General features: G+C 33.8%; 1 protein-coding gene across 1 annotated transcript; it reads right to left on the minus strand.

Moving 5' to 3' along the window:
- Window positions 1-2180: 2180 nt before the first annotated feature.
- LOC108376224 (uncharacterized) lies at window positions 2181-6179 on the minus strand. Its single transcript, XM_017632412.1, has 3 exons — window positions 5617-6179; window positions 3858-3974; window positions 2181-2454 (listed from the first exon to the last, which is right to left on the minus strand). Exons 1-3 carry the CDS (start codon window positions 5814-5816, stop codon window positions 2181-2183), a joined length of 591 nt encoding a protein of 196 aa, XP_017487901.1. The 5' UTR covers window positions 5817-6179.
- Window positions 6180-22192: the final 16013 nt, after the last annotated feature.

The following is a 22192-nucleotide window of genomic DNA, read 5'->3' on the forward strand; positions in this document are numbered from 1 at the left end:
TCTCCAAGCTGGCCAATGGCAGTGCACACATTTTCCTTAAATGCTGAGTGGTCGCCACAGCGCTCCATTTCGATGAGCACGCCGCCTTCGCGGGTTTTCCGAACAGATCGAATTACGGTCTCCGTCTTCTCGGGTTGGAGCTTACCACGTATCGTTCCCAGCACCTCTGCATAGGTTTTGCCTTCAGCTGGCTTAATGATTAATTTGGCGAGACTCTTCTTTTTTCTCACCCTCTTCTTTTTTTTGCGGCTGGTCGCCTCGCCCTTATTGACCAAGGGTTCACCTGGCGCTGGCCCTGGCTTGGGCTTTCTGCTTTTTCCAACCGTTCTCCATTGATTGTCTGGTACGGTTTTCTGTCCATTGTTATTATTATTGCCATTATTATTAGGATTATTAATAATAATGTTTTTACTACTATTATTATTATTAGTAGTAGTATTTTTTTTCTTTTCCGGCTCGCCTGTAGGGGAGTCGGATCGAGTTCGACCTCTCTTTTGCGAGCCAGGGCCAGCCTTCCGCAGCTCGGAAAGGGTAGACCCCTTCCGGCGCTGCTCTCGGAGGTAGCTTAATATATTTAAGCTCTCCTCGATTTGGGCCATACCTGTTTTTATGTCCATGGACACATTCTTTTGCTTAGAGACAGCGCTCTGCATCTTCTTCAAGACGAGCCGAATCTGGGCCAATTGCTCATCTTCATTGCCTTCGCAAGTTCCCAAGCTTGCGGTGACATGCTTGTCGCTGTTTGCAGCAGCCGGCGTTTGAAGACGACTATCCCGGCTGCCGGGAGTTGCCGTTTGGCAAGGTGTAGCCTTCTGCACCACGCCGGCGGCTTTCTCCGTGCTCGTGGTGCCGGAATTTGCCTGCAGAGGAGTTTGTGGCGGGGAGCGCACGACTCTACTGCTCTTCCTGAATGCACTGCATTCTTCCTCCGTATCATCGACGTTGGTTTCATTTATTGGTTTTGTTTTAATCATTTTCAATCAATTGGGTCTCCGCTTCAAGCCGCTATCTCCACACGTAGCACAGTCGCTTTTAAGTGTCCCGAAGTTCCCTTCTCTCAAAGGAGCAGGCCATCGCGAGGGTTGACACAAGTCCTTATGGGATATTGTGTTCAGAGCCAAGACAGCGCAAACCCAGGAGTAAATCTCGACTGGACCTGTGCGGCCAACTAAATGGCGACGTGTATTGAACGTACTTGAAGACCTGCCAGGGTTTCAACGAGACGGAGGCGATCGCAGCATTAGCCCACCAGCCATTTCTGTGAGGTGTCACCCCCACATACTAAAGTGGCGGAATACTGCTCTCGCCAGCCCAATATCAGACTAATCGTATACATGCTCCAGTATGCCATGAACAGGATCTAACTGGTCTCAATCCTGGGATGCTTTTTGGAGGGCGGCATCTGTTCGCCCGGACACAGGAGATTCATCAAGCATTTCTGATCTTTTAAATCAGGCCCTCGTCTCCTGCCGCTCTTGGCCTGGGACTGCTTATTGGTTATTCGCAGCTAACCTACCGGAGTAGGCCGTTCACGATCCGCCCTGTGTGACCCCGGTAAGATCCTGAGCTTAGCCCTTACCAACTAACTAACTAAATTTTATATATAAGAAAAAAGATTATCGGCAATGTAAACATAGTTATTAATATTTATACTTAAATAAGCATCATAATCTCATTCTTCGAAGTTGTCTGAAGAGAAATATTCTTATTCGATAAAAAAATATCGAATTTAAAGCAATTCTACGAAAAAATGCATTTTCTTCATATAAAATACAGTGGAATATTCAGAGCTTTGGCAGTAACATTAAATCTGTGCCTGTCAATTAAAGCAGCCTAAGTCGGATTAGGCCACTTTTCTTTTAAAGCAATATTTCAAGGGGTCCCCAAACAATATTTAAACAGTTAAATAGCCCTAGTTTAGTTTAATACACAAAAGCTTAGTAAGAATATACAATTTTTCAAGGAAAACTTATTATTTTTTAATTCAAAGTCAAACACTCTAAAATCACTTAAGCTATTTTAATTGACGGACTCAAGAAATATTAACCAATTTCAAAAAAAAAATATTTACAATATTCTATACCACTGGCGTGACTGGATAAAGTATTTTGGGCCACCCTAAAGTAGTACACATACAATTATTATGCAATACCTTGTGCGTGCTAATGCATACGTCGTATCTACTTACCCGGTATTATGCCGCTCAACAATGAAAATGGACTTTTCGGAAATATATTTGCTGCCAAATTGGTAACACCATTATTATTATTATTTGCTGAGCTATCGTTATTCGTATTGACATCTATGGCTTTGGCTCGATTCCGTGAGGCGTACGTAAGTTTATCGACACGTTCACATTGGTTCATTAACTTCAACATTTCATCGAAAGTTATTCGCAGCGGCCGATTATATTTGGAAAGTCCTTCGAGCAGAGCTTTACCATCCTTTTCATTGCTAGTTGGAAGAATCAAAGCGAGAGAATATACATAGAATATGCATTGTATATGAAAATGCTTGTTAAATGTGGTTTAAATTGGAAAGCATTGCCAAAAGCGCAAAAAAAATCTCACCAAGAATATCGTTCCTACGTTCAAGCTTAAAAACAAATTCAACTGAACTACTAAATCCTAACCCCTATTTCCAAAAATTAATTTTAGAAATCTTAGACGACTATGGGCGAATGAGATAGATTACTAAATTTTTACTTCTTGTTTCTCTGAAAGCAATATCTAATTTTCTAAAAAACCGTTTCGTGGCAGTCTTGTGTATATACGAAATAAAGAAAAAGATCTATTCGTCAGGAATTGCGAATGGGCCCACGCAAACAGAGTTTCGCTAAGCCAGCCGAAAAAGGTACTTTATTTAAAAGCAGGACTGCAAACCGGTTTTTGAACCGAACTGCCGCTTTTTTCTTACTTTAAGCCGAACCACGAACCGAACTGTTTTTATTTTGATATACCAAAACCGAAACGAAAATCATTCCAAAACATGGTTCGGTTCAAAATGAAAATCCGCTCAAGCATTTTTCAAGTTTTTTAGCCCTATGGTAAAACTGCTTACATCTATTTATTTCATGGGAACCCCGTGAGTTGGAGTACGAAGTTAACAACCTATCGAAAATGGGATTTTCAACCCTAAGCCAAGATTTTGAACGTCAATTTAAATTTATAAGTATGCAATTTTTGACTACTTAGCTAGCCTCCCGGTTCGTTGAAACCTTAAACAAGTTTATTCAGATAATAATTTCCTTTACAAAACATTTTACATAATTTAATACAAACCCCTTAAAAAATAATGCCTTCTGACTTCACTTCTTCTCTAAGAAATTTAATTAAAAAGCTTAAAGTTTTTACGAAAGTTCGTTGTTTTTTTTAATATTTCACAAAGCTTTAAATTTTGATTTATGTGAGCTTCGTTACAGATTAAACTAAATTTTAATAAAAGAAACAACTAAAATTAAATAACATAAAAAAATTTTAAAATTTGTCAATATGTGGTGCGCTTATACTTTCGACACCCGGTGTATCGTCCCAATTCTGCGTTAACTACGTATCTAAAGTTTTTGGGAAAACTAATATTACCACTTAAATTTACACTTTAAGAGTCAAACTATTTGAAAATAAAACAAAACTTAATTTGGGTGCTCTTCCGATTCGTATGGAGTTGTGTTTCGCTTTGAATACACAAAAATAGTATTGCTATCACCTTTTTGCAAAATATTTGAGTTTTAGAAGTTTTTCTTTTCCGATGTAAAATTTGAAATGAACTAGATTTAAATTGATTTTATACCAAAATAATTTGACCAAAAGTTTTTCATATCAAAAATTTAAATGCGTACATGCATAATTAATACTTACTAAATCTCTATCAATTCGCAACCCAACAACAGTTTCTCTGGTCCTAACTCGGTAACCGCAATGGTGGAGTCGTGATAGTAAATCATTATTAACGACTCATTAGTTAGCCGTTTTCCGCTGCAAATAAAAAATATTTACATGTATATGTATATATTTGCATTAATTACCGTGATGTCTTATCAGCATATTTTTAGATTAAATGGAATGGATGCTAAGTGTGTATGCATATATGTATATACATACACAGTCAAGCAATAAAGTTAAGGTACAGCGAATTTTTTACAATACGGGCAACTATTTTTTTTTTAATATTTTTTTTTCGCAAATTTTTTATAAAAATGAGACTTCCAAAGCTTGTGTAAAATTAAATAAAATTCTGCGAAATTGCATTCAAATATTGCACTTTTTACTTACGCTCTCTAGGAAAAAGTTGAGTATGCAGTTTTTTAGCCCACTCAATTTTAGTATAATAAAGTGCAAGTATGAGCAAGTTAGGACTTACCATTGATTTTTGGCAAATTTTTTGTTGAAGGTGTCGCACATTTTTTCCATATAGAAGAATTATCGAACATTATTTTATATGAAGAAAAAATTGCTAAAAATCAATGGTAAGTCCTAGCTGCCCCTAACTTTCACGTTGTTATATTAAAATTGAATGAGCTAAAAAACTGCGTACTCAACTTTTTTCTAAAGAGTGTAAATAAAAAGCACAATATTTGGATGAAAATTTGCAGAAATTTCTTAAATTTTGCATAAGGTTTGGAACTCTACTTGCTGAAGTGCATGCAATATGGAAATGTGAGTGTGGAATGAAATTATGTATGTAAATATGTACAGAAATATGTAAAGAAACCAAAAACACAAACAAAAGTTAAGTTGTAGAACTAGAGCAGCTTTTCTTAAAATCCATATTACATATTTTAATATATGTAAACACTCTGTCAATTGTATAAAATTTATTCCTGAAAGTTGTACGTATGTTTGTAAGTATATAAGGTATTCCGTTGCCCTAGCTAAACTTCGCAAGAAAGCGTTACAATGACAAACTTAACATTTAGCACAAATTTTCACTTATGTAACTTATCGTTACCTTGGTTCCAAAAAATACTGAAAATTTAAACAAAGTTGTTCTGCTAATAAAAATAAAGTGGTTTTAAAAACATTTACTTTTGCTACAAGAAAAATAATTTTTTAGTTAACTATGCAGAAGTTACCGCTACCACTTCTCCTCCTTATCATAGCTGTATCGGTTAACAATAGCTCATTAAAACTGTGGACTTAAAGCCGTTTTCTAGAGATTGGAGCGAGATTGCCTTTTCCGAGTGTATATTGTGTACCTAAATAACTTGATAGATTACCAAAGGTCTGTATTAAAATACTTCTTTACTTTTTAACCGACGTCAAAAAAGGAGGAGGTCATCAATTCGTCGGAATATNATAGATTACCAAAGGTCTGTATTAAAATACTTCTTTACTTTTTAACCGACGTCAAAAAAGGAGGAGGTCATCAATTCGTCGGAATATTTTTTTTTATGTATGTTACCGGATTACTTTGGACCACGTTAACCCTTTCTGATAACTCTTAGTTTAGTTCTCTAGTGTCTCTTTGCCGGTCTGTGCGGAGTGGCAACCACCGTAACCTAACCTGGTTTAGTTCTGATCATTGTATCATGAAAAAACTAACGGTAATCCTAAATTTTTATACGAGCATTAAAATCGGTGGTTGTTTTTTTTTTGTTTGTTTGATTTATTTACTTACCTATACGTTTTCATCTGCCGCAAATTGCGACTTTCGAAGTATTGCTGAGTAAAAGAGGCGAATGATGGAAATCCCTGAAAACTTTGTGGCAGGTTGAAGGCGATCGTCGGTTTCGCAACGGCATCGGTAAAAAATCCGCAAAGTGCACACAAAAGCAAGCACAGCAATGGCAAATATTTTTTCGCGCCAAATGTAAACATTTTTTGTTTTCGAAACAGCTCCTGAGCCAGTTATAAATATATATATATTTTTTAATAACTAAATTCGTGGATGGCGCGGCACATTCAACCCGTTGTTGCGTTTCGAAGGCGTTGTAATGGAATAAACATTGCAGCTAATGCGATCTAGACATTTTTTATAAATATTTCACCTATGCGCAAATGTAACTATTTACATGAATGTTCATACATACACACACGTATTCAAATATTTGTCGTATGAAAATTTCTATCGTAAGATTGCATGCACTATTTTTGATAACGATTATAAATTATAACGAATTAGCGTTTCAATGTAAATTAGTTTGTAAAAACCACTGTAAAATGTGAAATATGCAATTACATATGTACATAGGTATATTGTTTTTTAATAATTGAGTCTTTTTTTATAATTCATACAATGCACACAACGCCGCCAACGCTATTTTTGCCGGCCGGAATACCACTGAAGGATGTTGCTGTACTGTAAAAGGCAAAGGAATTCTCTTTTCATATCGATTAGGCTGTGATTATACACTCGCATACATAAATCATGTACCTACATATACATACATATATTTATTTGTGCCAGTGTACTTGTTCTTGAGGACAGCAGATTGCGTGTTGTGCTCGTACATTGGGGAAAATGCACTTTTGTTGAGTACTTTAATATTTTATAATGCGACAGGTGGCAGATGTTTACAAAAGTAGACTCATATACATACATACATTACCTACATATGTATGTATGTATATATGAACTGCGATAAAAAAGTACTGGCCACACAAAGTATGCACAATTTTTTATTCACATACATTTTTCCGCTAATTTTTTATAAAAATATAATTTATTCTACAACCAGAACCATAAAAATAAAATTTTTTAATTCTGTGCAAAACTAAGAAAAATTCAATAAATTTGCTAACAAATTTTCAACTTTCAAATACATTTTTTTTTTTTGAGTATGCAGTTTTGTGGCTCATTAAATTTAATTAGTTTAATAAAGCGCAAATCAAAGCGTTTTTTTTGCTGACGGTGTTTATATTTTCATACATACAGCTTCAAACTTGCACTTTATTATACAAAAATTTAATGGACTACAAAACCGCATCTTAAAAATTTTTCTGATTAGAAAGTTGCAAATTCATAAAATTATTCCTGAATTTTTCACAACGTTTAAATGTCTAATTTTTATGTTTTTGTCGCAGAATAAACTATTGCAGAAAAATTAAAAAAAAAAATGCAATTGTAAATTACAAAGCCATGTCTTAAAAATTTTTTATAAAAAAATCTCATTAGAAAGTTGCAAATTTGTGTGGAAGTTAATTAAATTTTCCTGAGTTTTGCACAAACTTCAGAAATTTTATTTTCATGTTTTTTGCAGTATAAGCTGTATTAAGAAAAAAAAATCTGGGGTAAAACAGAGAAAACCAAAAATTTGGATGTATTGGGGAAAAATTCTTTGAGGCAATATTTTTTTCCGGCCCACATATGCATGTGACAAAAAAACTAAGTACTGATTGAAATCCACTTTCCTAATTTCTTGGTAGAATTTCAACTAGTAAAAAATATACTTCTGAAAAAATAAGTCATTGCCAGAATAGTCAATAGTCACTTAGAAAATATAACTTTCAAACGCCTTATTAATGGAACAACCCACGAATTAGTCGGCTTACCATAGAACTAACCCATTTGAGGAACTGTATGTCGGCACCTGAGTGGAAGATCGACCTATCTCGGCAGCTAGTTCGAAAACGCCCTATTTTGGCTGAGCTTCTCCTCCGATTTGTGGCGTGCGCCTTGATGTTGTCACACATAGTGTGGGAGAGACCTACAGTTTCACGCCGACTCCGAACGGCGATTGTATTTTTGTGTGAAGCTGTTTTTCGTGGCAAAAATACACTCGGAGGTTTGCCATTGCCTGCCGAGGGCGAACGCTACTAGACAAAAACTTTTTTGTTTGTTTTTTATTTTTGGGCCTGAACCCTGCTAAATGGTAGCGCGCAGCTAACCACTACACCACAGCGGCCGCAGTTATACACATGAACAAAATCTATTTGTATATGGAAGAAAAGGCGAACACCCTCGATAAAAAATTCTCAAAAATCAATGGTAATTTTTATAGACTTGAAACTTGCGCCTTATTATACTAAACCTTAATGGGATATAAAACTGCATACTCAAAATTTTTCTAAGAAATTAATAGTTGAAAATTGTATGACAACTTTTTGGTATTTCTGCAATTTTCTCGACTTCTATATAAAATTGAAAAAACTGATACTGCTGGTTTTTGCTGTTGAACTAACTATATTTTTATAAAAAAAAAATAAAAATTTGGTATGGAAAATAGAAAATAACGATACGTCAGGGTATTCATATTTTCGACGCTGACTGTATGTATGCTGCGAGTAAAATAAAAGCAGCAAAATTGAAAATGATTTTGTTGACAACAACTCACAAAAACTATAAAACTTCAAAAAATAAAAATTTGTTTTTAATTAGATTTCTTACAAACAGTTTGGGTATGCAGTTTTGTAGTCCATGCAATTTAGGTGTAATAAAGTGCAAATTTGAAGTCGAAAAAATGTCAGCTGATTTTGTAGAATTTTTTTTGTCGAAAATGCTGAGCATCTCTTCCATATAACGCGTGAACAAATTTTATTTTTATATGGAAGACAATGCAAAAAACTCTCCACAAAAAAAAAATCTAAAAAATCACTGGTAAGTTTTTGCGAATTTTCTGCTGTTATGTATGTATAAATGCAACCTACAACACGAATATCTCATATCAAGCAAATTATGCCGTTTATGCTAATAAGGTTAAATAAAACAATCATATTTAGGAAAGTAAAAACAAATAGGAAATAAAATGCGTACATATACATACGTATATCGACCTTTTCAAAGCTAAAGCAAACTTACAAAAAAAAAAAACAAGTTACCACAAGAGCAAAAAAAAAAATAGGCAAACCCAAGGTCAATCCTCGAAATATGCACAAAGAAGAATAAAAAATTGTATACCGCATATGTATGTACCTACCTACTTATCTAACATTTTTGTTTCTTTACAGCGTAAATAGGCATACAAATTTATAAAAACTCTAGTTTTTCAGATGCGAGTTTGCTGATTACGCTGACTTTAATAAGCAGAGAAGCTAAATTTTTTGATATAGTAGTTGATTTTAAATTCGATTTAGTCTTTAGTGAGTAATCTATCGACTTTTGTACAGAGCTGAATTTCAAAAGAAAATGAGTTAGTGCCTTTTTATATTGGATTAACGATAGGTACACTGGTGATCAGCTAATTAAGTCCACAACATTTTGATCAAATTGTCGAATCTATTTTGTGTGGAAAAAATGCGTAATGTATTGATTATTAAAAATCAATTCAAAAAATTTGAACACAAAGTTAAAAAACTCAACATAGGAGATTTTCCCAACTTTCTTTTTTCCTAACCCTCGTCAAAATATTTTCAAGCTAAAACCGCCTTCGTCTGCCACCCATTTCTACTAACTTTTTCCCTTAATTAAAGTTGAATTTGGCTTTTTAAATAGGCATTTTCAAAACCATTTCGATTGATACCCATATTGTAATAGTTCAATTAACTTATTAAATAGTTTGAATTTAACTTTTTAAACAGATGGCAACCCTCTTAAAAATATTTTTGTTGTTCAAACTACAGATTTCTTAACACTCATTTTGACTCCCATATTTTAATATTTCTTACACATACATATATTAAATTTGATTTTGCAAATAGGTGGCAACTCTCCTCAAAATATTTTAAAACTACAACCCTCTTAAAGCTGTTTCGTCTGATACCTACTATTTATGTAACCTAATTTCCTTAACTCATGCGGAATTTAACTTTTTTAACTAGTGCAAGCCCATTCAATCACCTCAAAAATATTAGATAATTTAATTAAATTGGACTTTTCTAACAGGCGGCAAAAGGGTTGTAGCAAGTTTTTTCTATCAGAATTTTTTTTATTAAAATGAACTCTGCAGCCGATATTTTGCTTTGGCGGATGTTTTCAATCCATTTTTGGGCGATGTCTGTGAAAAGACAGCTTTTTCTATGGGACAAAGGGCCCTTTCAAAAGGATATATTACATTAAATTGGTTTTGTGACTAGTAAATTTATAAAATAACAGATTTTCAGATCGTTTTCATTGAAAATACTCAATTGTCGAATGCTTAGATAGTGCAAAAGAAAATATTGAAGACAATTTAACTTATTACGAGGGTTGCTATTTATATTTCTGGCCTAACAATGAAGCAGTGAACATCGGTGGATTATTGCTTTTCAAAAATATCTCCATGATGATTAATACACTTTTGCATTCGTTTCAGCATTTTTTTTTACACCAATCGACACGAGCCTCTTTTTGGGATTTTTTTTTAAGTTGTGTGAAATCCAACGCGAACACATCTTTTTTACTATCAGGTGATCATGAAAAACCTTATTGCGCGCATAGCATTGCTATTTTCTGGCACAAAAACTGATGATTTGGGATGACTGCCACGGAATTCGTCGGCGAGCGAACAGCGTCAACAAGAAAATTCAATGTACCAGTTTTTTATCGTGTTAAACGATTTTAGTTTAGCGATGTATTCTGGTCTTGTTAATCGACGTCGAAAATTGTTAAAAATAACGACACGAAAAGATCACGATTTAATTCCATTTTTATGCCGAGATGAGTTTTTAAAGCCACTGTAAACAACGCACATCAAGACGTTCTGAGTGTGCAGATGGCGCCTGACTGCACTAGAAGTGTTTAAGGCCAGAAACATAATTAGCAGCAACCCTCGTAATATGTATTTGAGCACATTGGCTCAGAGCAGCATTCACGCATCTTTGGAAAACAACAAATAAAGTTTTAGGATCATCAAAAGAAATTGCCAATACTCGCAAGAAAGTTTATACATAGTTCATATATACAAACATACATACATAGTTTGTACTCAAAAAACTGCTGTGAAGCACCCACAAATTCGACGAAGTGGCAAATGAGCGTGTCGGCGGCCTGCGCACGCGATCGGCAATAAATCACGAAAAATTTTAATAAATTTATGCATGTACTTAGTGGGTTTTCGTTTTTATTTTTCACCAAACACTATGGAACTGCTTCATTGCTCTCTTTGCATGCATGCACTTACATGAACGTATGTTCGTATTTCTTCACATTTATTTTTCTCATTTTACTTCTTCTGCAGACCTGTGGCTGATATTATGTCTTCCACTTTTTGGACATTGCTTTCGACCTTTTAATCTCTTTAAAACTTTTTATTTATTTTATTTTTATGATTTTTTTTCTTTACTTTGCTTATGTTTTTATTACACCCATTGTGATTACTACCTTTCGTTTGTTGTTTTTTTTTTTTTGTTTTGTTTTGTTTTTCAACTTAAGTGCTTTTCACGTTGGTTACACTCTAATCAACAATTTACGCGTAACGTTTCTTCACCTGGCCCAAAATGTCCAAAGTGAAAGTGTAACTTTTTGGCCCATAGCATTGTTGTCACCGCCGCGTCAGGGAATGCCTAGCGCTGGCGCAGAGTTAAGTCAGTTAGTTGGGCAACGGTTTTGCAAATTGTGTGAATTGCGAATTAACATTTGAAATATACTTACATACATACATACACTGATACATGCACTTCATCGGCATATAGACGAACACATGGACAAGCCTTGTTCATATGAAATTATCACGCTATATGCAAAAGTATTTGCACCCTGTGAAATAAATTTTAATTGCAGCATCAGAAAGAAACATTTTTGTGTGTGAACATTTGAAAAGCTAGAAAGGAAAAAGTCCCATAAAGTGTTAACAAAAGAGTGTTTACGAGCATACATATATGTATTTAGCTTGTATAAATGTACGTATTAGAGATGGGCAAAACTTGGGATTTTCTATGTGACACATTGTGTCACGCGTGATCGTGAGTGGTTTTGAGAGAAAAATCACGTATATATATGTGTATTTTTAACCAAAACTTAAGATATTAATGCGGAAATCGGATTAGAGATTTATTTAATAAATAAAAAAATAAAAATAAAATTTTGGGAGAAAGCAAATTTTATACATGCCCGCTAGCTCAGCAACTAGTGAAAGCGTTTTTTCTGCATCAGGCAGAATTCTAGAAGAAAGACATACACGACTGCCTGGTGAAAACCTCGACTATAAAAATTTCGTGCTTTTTAATTATATTTTTTTAGAAATATTTTGAGTATACAGGTTTGTAGCCCATTCAATTTTAGTATAACAAAGAGCTGGGTTTTGGCAATTTTTTTTGACGATGTCAGTAATTTTCTTCCAAACGAAGTATGTATATTCGACGATTTTTTTATATGAAGAAAATGAGCAACAATTTCAACAAAAAAAAAAAAACAAAAATCAACGGTAAGTCGGAGCTACTTTCAACTTGCACTTTATTACACTTAAATTGAAAAATTGAATGGGGTACAAACCTGCATACTCAAAATATTTCTAAAAGATCTAATTAAAAGGCTCAAAATTTTTACGAAAGCTTTTAGATTTTTTTTATATGTTGCACAAGGATTGAAGTTTGGATTTATATGGTTTTTGTTGAAGAATAAACTATGTTTTTATAAACAAATACATAATTAAAATTAAAAAACATTACAAAAAAATTAGAGTGCGTTCATCCCTTGCTAGGCGTTTGGCCCAGCTTTTTCAACAAAACTTGTGTGATAAAGGCTTATTTATATAAATAAAGTTTCAATTTGAAAACAATGAGAAAGCGTGCGTGAGGGTGCGTGATTAAAAAGATAGGAATCGTGAGCGTGCGTTAACTTTATTGAAAAAAATATAACAGATCGTGAATGTACGTGAATCACTCATGCGCCCATCTCTAGTACGTATGAATATATAGCTTAACGTAAATATGTAGTAACTGCAACGCTTTTATGTATAAAAAAAAGTGAAATTATTCTTAAGCTGCGGATTTAAGTAAGACTTCACTTTGCCTCTCATGACCGGCCCTCCCAAAAGTCAACGCATAATTTTTTAGGAAAATGTTTCAGGGTGCAGAAGTACATGCATGGGGGAAAAGTTTTTGGTATGTATGAATATCTACCACAAGTACATGCCGACTCGTTTTCTATGCGGGAGTCCCCTAAAAATATATAAATTAAACTATGGCAGATTGTGTTATCTGCTAGAGAAAGATATCACAGGTGAAAGAGCAATCTTAATAGCTCGCCTAAACAAATTCAAAAAAAAAGTAAACATAAACATTCAAAATACAAATTTTCAATCCCTTTTAACCCCAAATGGGTAGCTGAGTCAGGCACTTAATTTTCGCGCTTAATTGTTTTTAGCTTATTCGTATAAAGTCGCCGGTGTCCGCCTATCCTATTGGCTACACAGAAGCCTATACGTAACATAAGTAGGTGAGGGACGATGCTGTCAGATTTACCAACAGATAGCCAACTTTACCTACGTACATACCACATACATATGTATGTATGTATGTAGTTGATTTGAAAAGCAGCCAACGATTCGAGGTGTGCCGCTGCATACATATTAACTCACGCCATAAAATGTGTTCATTTTTTTGTATTATTTTGCGTTTTTTTTTTTCATTTAACATCCAATTGATATTCAAATAACGTTTTGAAGCAAAACTAAACAGTGACTATTTTTGTAAAAAGCTTAAGCCAATAACCTAGCGCCTACCTTTCGAAGTCCAACTTTGTTTTAAGTTCAATCAGTTGAAAAACAAATTGGAGGACAAATTTATAAGCAATAAAAAATCTTTATATGTGTGGAGTCGTAAAATGACTGAACCGTACTTTAGTCGGATTAGGCTTTGAGCTTTGGGCGCCAAACTGATTATCGTTTTACTATCGCTTTATTTTTTATGTAAATAAATACATGCTGGTCGTAATTAAAATTAACTATGTACATATGTACATACATAGGCAATTTACCACACATGCACACATGCTCTTAACAAAAAGATAAATATAATTAAATTACAGCGCAGCGAGAGTAATCGGCGCGGCACAGTCGACTCATTTTCTTTGCTGGATTTCATTGCCAACTTTCACAGTTGCTAATTATATATGTATGTATGTATTACATTGAAGTACTTTAATTTGCTCTAAATTTTTGCCGCGCTGATCGAAGAGTGAATCGGTTGAGAGGAGGTGAAGTTATCGGTGCAGTGCAGCGCAGCTCAGCATGCAACAAAAATATCAATAAAAACAATAGTGGAATTCGCTCTTCTGTGTATTCGTTGTATCTTGTGTACTTGTATCTGAATCAGGGATGCCAACTCTATTGAGGCTAGGTCCCCCAAATTTCTGAAAAAAATCTAGTATTTAAGGCACTTCACTCTAAATTTTATTAAAAAAAAACAAAAACAAATATCATTAATTATAATGACATAATAAGGACAGCTATTTTAAATAATATATGAAACCAATACTTCTGAGTATATTTCGTAAAGCAAAATTGTCGAACATACTAGTATGGAAAAAATGCCAAAAAACCAACGGTAATTTGCACATTAATAAATAATTGGCGCTTACACATATGTTTGTGTTTGGCCGAGCTTCTTCACCGATTTGATGTTGTCACATAAAGGGGAGGGACCGAGATGTATTTTAAAATGCTGTGCATATTTTTCAGATAAGAGTTCAGCGACAAAATCTATTAGAAATGGCCAACTTCATATCAGAAAAAAATTTAAATTAGCACGAAATTGTTCCAGATGTAGAATCAAAATACCAAGAGTGTAATTGAAATTCTTAACCAAACTCGGTTTTGGGAGGGGCGAGGGGGGTAGGGCGAATTCCCCATCTTTCCTCCCCATAGATCCGGCCCTGAGTACATATGTATGTACCTACATATCATCACTTGTAAGATCGCTATAGTTAGCTCTTAAACAACAGTTGTCATGCAAGTTTTGCAGAGTTAATGCAACAATTGCTAACAAGAGTGGATATTTGTTGGCGTTGCCAAATCCATTGATGGCGGCGGGCTCCACTGTGTGCAGTTTCGCAAACTCAACTAGAAAGAAAATCGGTCAATGCAGCACGAACAGTCGCTTACAAGCAAATACGAGATGTACTATATGGTTAATGCATAGATACAGTTGTGCGCATAAAAATGGATATACGACACTTACACATGCCTGCATGTCCACTCGTTAAATAAAAACTCGTAATTACATATTTATATATGTACATACATATCGAGCCCTAACCGCCAAAATAAAGTAACCGACATTTTTTTCAAAATTTTCTTTTTGATGCAGAAATGTATCTAGTGCTCTAGGAATATTTCTGCATCAAAAAGAAAATTTTGAAAAAAAATGTCGCTTACGTTATTTTGGCGGTTAGGGCTCAATATGTTTCAAATTTGTTACGTGCAAACGATCTTTTGTTCAAGGTCTTAAAGATACCTCAGGAGTCTGAAGCAGTTTCTTATAAAAGCAAGTCGTTTGTATGTGTATAGTATACTTTGGTCGAAAGTCTTTTCCACTTTTTGTGGTACGCTTAATGGTTCTCACACATGGACTGGCGCCTATGGTTTAAGGAATGTACTCCGAGGGTTGCTATTACAGGAGCAAAATTCGTCATTCATATTCACCGTCACTCGCTTAGATGAATTGTATCCTGACTGGATGTGGAATGGTACAGAATAATGGACTAATTATATGCATTAAAAAAACATTGGGGCATTTGACTTTTTGCTGTTGATGAAAGTGTTTTTATTTTCAAGCCCACAACTGTCATCATAGAAGTCTTCGAATGTATGGTTACTTGCGGAAAGACGGCTTAAGCAACAATTCAAAAGTTGGCAGCCACATTAAGATATTGCATTAGAAGCGTATTTAAACCAAAAACAAAGCATATTGCAACGTTATCCACAACAAAAACGAATATAAATCTCTTTGAACGTAAGTCATCAGCAACAACAACAACGCACATCACATCCAGTGGCCGCCACAGCACAGCATCATTACAAATTTCTTATTATCACGCACAATCGGTTTAAAAATTAACACCACACGCACCGTGATGCTAAAAGCAAACAAACACGCAAGCGAATAAGCAGCGATGAGCACAAAGCTTAAATGGTAAGCGCGTGCGCAACAAATTTCGTGAGATTAACTGAGAATATTTATGGTGACACNCATACTGAGCATCTTTCTCTTTGACACCATGTCTGAAATCCCACGTGATCTGTCAAATACTAATGCATGAAAATCCTAACCTCAAAAAAATCACCCTTTACATAAATACATGTTTGTATATATTCATGAAAGTGGATTTGTATATTTGAGTTAACACATTTGTGTGCACATATGCATAACGTATGTCTGTATGTGCATTAGGGTGGTAAAAAAAAAGTAAAGTCGCAATTTTAATGCTCTCCCTCCTCCTAGGATTATTTTATATCGAAAAAACTAAACCCCTATTTTTTTTAAATCAAAAAATAGTTCGAGGTCGCTCAACGCGCTCAAAGTTTCCCATGTATTCTATATGGAAAACACAACTTTTCCTCGAAATGGTGTAGAGTTCTTGAAAATCAATATTTTTCAATCGGAAAACTCTTGTTCCCTTCAGGAGACTTCCTAATTGTTAGTTTAACCAGTTTTAAATAATAAAGATTTTTTAGTAGCCCTAAATTGCATTTTTTGGGGTTTTTGGAGGACCTATAAAATATAGTTACTATACAAAATTGTTAAACAAATATTTGGGTACAATTATTGGCAATCTCCTGGAGAGAAACAGAGTTTTCCGAGCGAAAAATATTTCTTTTCAAGAATACTATTTCTACGAAAACTTGTTTTCCCCCATATTAAATACACGAACAACTTTGAGCGACATATGCATAGATATTTTTTGATTTCAAAATTAAAAAATATACATACATACCGATGTATATTTTTTCGGTGTAGAAAAATCTTCGGGGTGAGAGTATAAAAATTCCGACTTTACTTTTTTTTTTGCATGCATTTTTGGACCACCCTAATGTTCATACATACACATCAATGTACTTGTTTTAGCCAATGTTCGCAAACAAATTTGTCAATCTTGGCACACAACTACGCCCTCACTTATTTTATGCTGCCCAATACTAGTACTAATACAATAGATTTGCATTTGCANAAATACTTGTGAAGGAACATATTTTTTGTGGAAGTTTAGCACCATAGTACTGCTTGTTTATGTTTTTCTTTTTTTCGGAACATATTTTGTTTGAGTACTTTTTTCATGTATACAGTGCTCAAAATTTTCACTTCTCTTCCTTCCATGCCCTCTTTGTTAAAGTATGAGTAGTTTACATATTTGAAAAAAACTTCACAGTGAAGCAAACTGAATTCCGATGCAGACCTTTAGTATGTATGTATGAATATGTATCTATGACTGCTGTTTCAGCAGCTTTTGTAATCAATGAAGCATTAAATTGATACATTAGAAAACTGTGTGAATGATGATCATAGCTATTAAACGCTTGAATAATGATAAACTTGCGCAGATCCACACATGTTATGTGCATAAATACATATACATACGTATGTATGTATATTTTCATATGGCTGATTTACTTTAATTCTATCATAAATCAAAAAACCAAAACCTCGAGAAAAACTGCTTTAAAGTTTTTAATTTAGTACATACATATGTGTGTGTGTACATTAGGGTTGGTTCAAAAAGAGTAAAGTCGGAACTTTAATGCTCTCACACCCTAGGATTGTTCTATATCGAAAAAAGTATACCCCTATTTTTTATCAAAAAATATTTAGAGGTCGCTAAAACGCCCACAGTTTTCCATGTATTTTATATCGAGAAAAAACTAATTTTCATAGAAATGGTATAGAATTCTTGAAAATCAATATTTTTTGATCGGAAAACTCAGGTTCTCTTCAGGAGATTTTCAATAGTAATACCCAAATGTTTATTTAACAAGTTTTTAGTTCTAACGATTTCTTATTGGTCCCCCCATAGCATTTTTCGGGGTTTTTGGCGGACCTATAAATTAAAGTTACTATAAGAAAATGGTTAAATAAACAATTGAGTGTTCCTGCAGAGGAACAGAGTTTTCCGATCAAAAAATATTGATTTTTAAGAATTCCATACCATTTCTACGAAATGTTGTTTTTTCCCATATAAAATAGATACATGGAAAACTTTGAGCGACCTATAAATATTTTTTGATTTCAAAATAAAAAAATATCGGTATATTTTTTTCATTATAGAAGAATCCTAGGGGGTGAGAGCATAAAAATTCCGACTTTACCCCCCCCCCCCCCACATGCGTTTTTGGACCACCCTAATGTAAATATACTCCCATAGTAAAAATGAACATGTACAGCTATGGAATTTTTACAAAATATAGAAGAACAGGTAGCGGTCATTTCTGCATACTTTACTCGATTTTATATTATTTTGGAGTATTAGTAAAGGAGCGATAAGTATCTATATATGTACATACCTATATTTTTATGGTGGGCAAGTTTGTGCAAATGCGCTTGACATAAATGTCCTTACAGACGTGGTCTGGCATCTAGTTATACATATTTAAAAAGATACATATTTAAAAATTGTGAAATTATTTTTTAATCAAACCAATTCAAGTTGTATCAAAAAAATTAGTAAATTATCTGGTAATTAATTTTCAATCAACCACTTTTTACCTCTCCTAAAAATATTTCTCTTTTAATTTTGTTTAGTTTCATAGATTCTGTTAACCTACACTGAGAAAAAAAACCAACATTTGAAAACGCATTTGCATGTATGGCTATAGCTGAGTGCGCGAAAATTCTTGATACAATTGGTTGCTGCCAGAGGATCCGGTTGCAATTACCATCAGACGGAACATACAATTAAATTTTTTTCTTCTTAATTACGAAAAAGCATCTGTGATGACATATTTTAAACCGTGTATACTAAAATTTAATACGAGTTGGACTGGTGCTCTTTCATATGCGTACTTTTTTAGATTTAGCACGATTTTTTTTTATTCTAAATTTTTTTCCCCTCAGTGTAACTCTTTCTAAAAACTCTTTCTTTTGACACATACATAGCTTGTGTATAGTTTATTTAAAACATGTGGTAACCCCCTTCAAAATATGTTTAAACTAAAACCTTAAACCTCTTTCAAAGTTCAAAAGTTTTCTTTTTCAAAATACTGCATTTATACAAAAAACACTTCCTAATACCTACTTAATATAAATTTATCAGTCGTTAATACAAAACGAATGAAAATATAAGAGATTAAAGTCCATCTTTTCAATTATTCAATGTATTATTGAATCATGGTCTACACTCCTGCATCCACTCATTCTAGAAAATTATTAAGAAATTAAACAAGAGTAATTATATTATTAGCGGAGTTAATAAAATCCTACGGATTTGTCATTTATGTATATTAATCTGCAAAGTTATTAATGCAAATAGTTGTTCCAATGAAATGCAAATTATAAATTTACAGTGCCGCATGTAGAGTCTAGGCGTAAGCAATAAGCGTTGCGTAGGTTTAATGAATCACACTGTACATAGGAAAATATTCAGAAATTTATAGACTTATAATGGTATTACTTCCTTTTTTTAATGCTTTCACATTAAATCTTGACATTTTAATTATACACTAAGGTCCCTTTTTATGCGTTTTTTTTGCGGATTTGAATTTACGCGGTTTTTCAAACCATTTTTTTGCTGTAGCGATTTTGCTTTTTTCAGAGCTTTTATTACTTTTTTTCAGTGTGTACGAGACAATGCTTCTGATAGATAATTTTCCTTTGTATTCTTACATAATTCATGTATTTTTTGTGGTATGTTTTTGTTTTTGGTAAACATTTTTGTTTATGCTGCTTTCTGAAGAACGCATATACCACATAAAAAAGACCTAAGTGTATGTGTAAGTCCACATTTTCTCTGCGCCGTAGTTTGTAATGCAAAATACAGGTGTGGACACTTAAATAAGATCGGTTAGTAACGTAATATTTGAATATACATAGGCATCTACATATGTATGTATGTACATATATGCATACACATACACATAAGCGGTATTCTCGAAGTCTACTTCCCCAAGTATACATATGCACAAACATGCTTATTTTGTGAATATTTTGGGGTATTCTCTAATAGTACTGTTCGACATGGCAATGCAAGCGCGTTTTCTTTGCATTTTGCTGCCAAAATTCGAAAGTCTACTTTCCCACGTAAACAGCCTGAAAGTCCTATTTGGAGATTTGCAGAGATCACTTTCAGAAAAAAAAATTGTAAGGTGTAACTGCAACTGAAATTAGCAATTAGCAATTAATTGTTGCCATATGACGCGATTTTGGCCGAATTTGTATAAAATTAAAAAAAAAAATTCATCACACATAAACTAAATACAAGTATCTAATTAATTGATTACCTTGATATGAGCTACTTAAATATTAAAGCATTTCTGCCGGTTTCACGAAAGCAATTCAAGTGAAAAATTATTTTTTTCTGTCAGTTTCCATATTTAGTAAATTCAAATAAAAAAATAATTTTTCACTTAAATTGGTTCTATGAAACTGGCCATAGATATTTTGTGGTGATTTTGTGCGCATTTTAACATTTTTAACTAAAATTTTCAAGTCAGTAATTTTGTTATAAGCATAGAAATATCCGGTAACACATTTGAAAGTCGAATTTTCGGCAATCACCATGTAAACAGAACAAAAGAAGTATCGGAAAATTGTTTTCGAAAGTCATTTCTCGTGCCGGGTGTAACTGCTCCTGCAATCACTTAGAGAAATTCTAGAGTTGGGCAGACTTTTTAAAAGTACTTGCACTTGCCACGTCTAACAGCAACTTGAGACTCTTGAAAAACCCTTGCACGGTTTGCAGTGAGCCTAAGTATGTACATTTTTAGCATATCGCTAGCTTAGAGCGAAAAGTTGCTAAGTCCCAATTCAAAAATTGTACAGGAGAGGAAAAAACATCTTATAGCCATTTTCTTCAAGTATTTCGCAAAACTTTTAAGACTGCATTTTGCCTGTTTATCGACAAACTTTCCAAGAACGCCCAGAATTCTCAGAATTCGGCGTCGAGACAGGTCGATCTTCCATCACTCAGCCATCGATATGAATGTTGATTTACCAAATGCGCTGGGCTGTAGTAAATAGTATCAAACTTCTGTACCGTAACAACAATAATTTTTAAAAATGTTCGACAGCTATTTAACACTACAATTATGTTTTAATAATACCCGTTAAAAATTTATTAGTTATATCGAACGAATGAAAAATTATCTAAAAGCATTGTATTAGTTCTGACAAATTTTGTTAAATTATAATTATTGTAAAAATTATATGGAACCATATTGAATTTCCCGAAAAAAAAAACTCCAGTTACATATGTATTGGAACACCAACGATTTTAAGAATTCCATGCTCTACTAAAATTTTTAGCTAACCTTTAAATTAAAATAGTATTCAATGATACCATAGGCTACACACATTTCAAACATTGTAGTAGCCTTGAGCTAAATTATTATTGAATTGTCCATTATGCACAATCTATGATATTTTATATATGTACATATAAGTGAAATATATACATACATACATAGGTATGTAAATACATACCGACATTTGTAGATACCCCGCAAACATATTCTGAGCGCTCAGAATATATCGCCCTTTAAAGTGCAAACCCGCGCATCAACAAGATGCCTAACCGCGTATGTGAAGTTGCATGAATTATTTTCTAGACTGTAAAAACACTCATATTTTAAAATGGTTCTCTTTTTTATAACGCAAACGCATTTCTGCCTAGTATATTTCAGAACGATTTTTGGCAAAAAATGTTTTGCAGAACGATGATACGCGATTTTGTACTTGAAACGACGATATTTCCGAAAAGAGTCCTAGGTGGGTAATAAATATGAGTTTCAAAAGCCAAAAATGTGTGACTCGCGAATTCATCGTTCTAGTTCTGAACTTTATGTGATTTCCGAACATTTTTTACGAGTCTTTTTTCGTCGTCAAAACACTGCCGCGCCATTATTCGTGTGTAGTGACGATATGATCCAAGTTGTGAGCTATTTAAGGCTTGGTGCCAATATTAAAACAATAAACTTGTTTATACAGAGGAAGGGAAACACCGTCATTTTGGACTCCTAAATGAGTTCATTATGAGTGTAAAGGCTCCGAAATAGGACTTCTTAAAGACCTAAATGTTTGCTGGGTATATATGGACATCGGGTGCTTAAATGTAACTAATTTAATTCTCACGGTAGCGTATTTGGTGATTGCTACTGTTATACTTACATAGATGTCTACATATGTATACATAAATATATGCTATTAGCAGACCCGGCGAACTTCGTCCCGCCCAAATTTTTTATATATTTTAT

Source organism: Rhagoletis zephyria, unplaced genomic scaffold, assembly GCF_001687245.7.
Source record: "Rhagoletis zephyria isolate East Lansing unplaced genomic scaffold, Rhagoletis_zephyria_1.1 Rzeph_scaffold_10078, whole genome shotgun sequence".
NCBI lineage: Eukaryota > Metazoa > Arthropoda > Insecta > Diptera > Tephritidae > Rhagoletis > Rhagoletis zephyria.

Bases quoted from the DNA above. Each gene is read 5' to 3' on its own strand.
- LOC108376224 (XM_017632412.1), bottom strand. From the start codon at position 5,816: ATGTTTACATTTGGCGCGAAAAAATATTTGCCATTGCTGTGCTTGCTT. The intron at 3,975-5,616 runs GTAAGTAAATAA...TTTTATTTGCAG, and splicing joins CGGCAGATGAAAACGTATAG to CGGAAAACGGCTAACTAATG. The intron at 2,455-3,857 runs GTAAGTATTAAT...TCTTCCAACTAG, and splicing joins TGCGAATTGATAGAGATTTA to CAATGAAAAGGATGGTAAAG.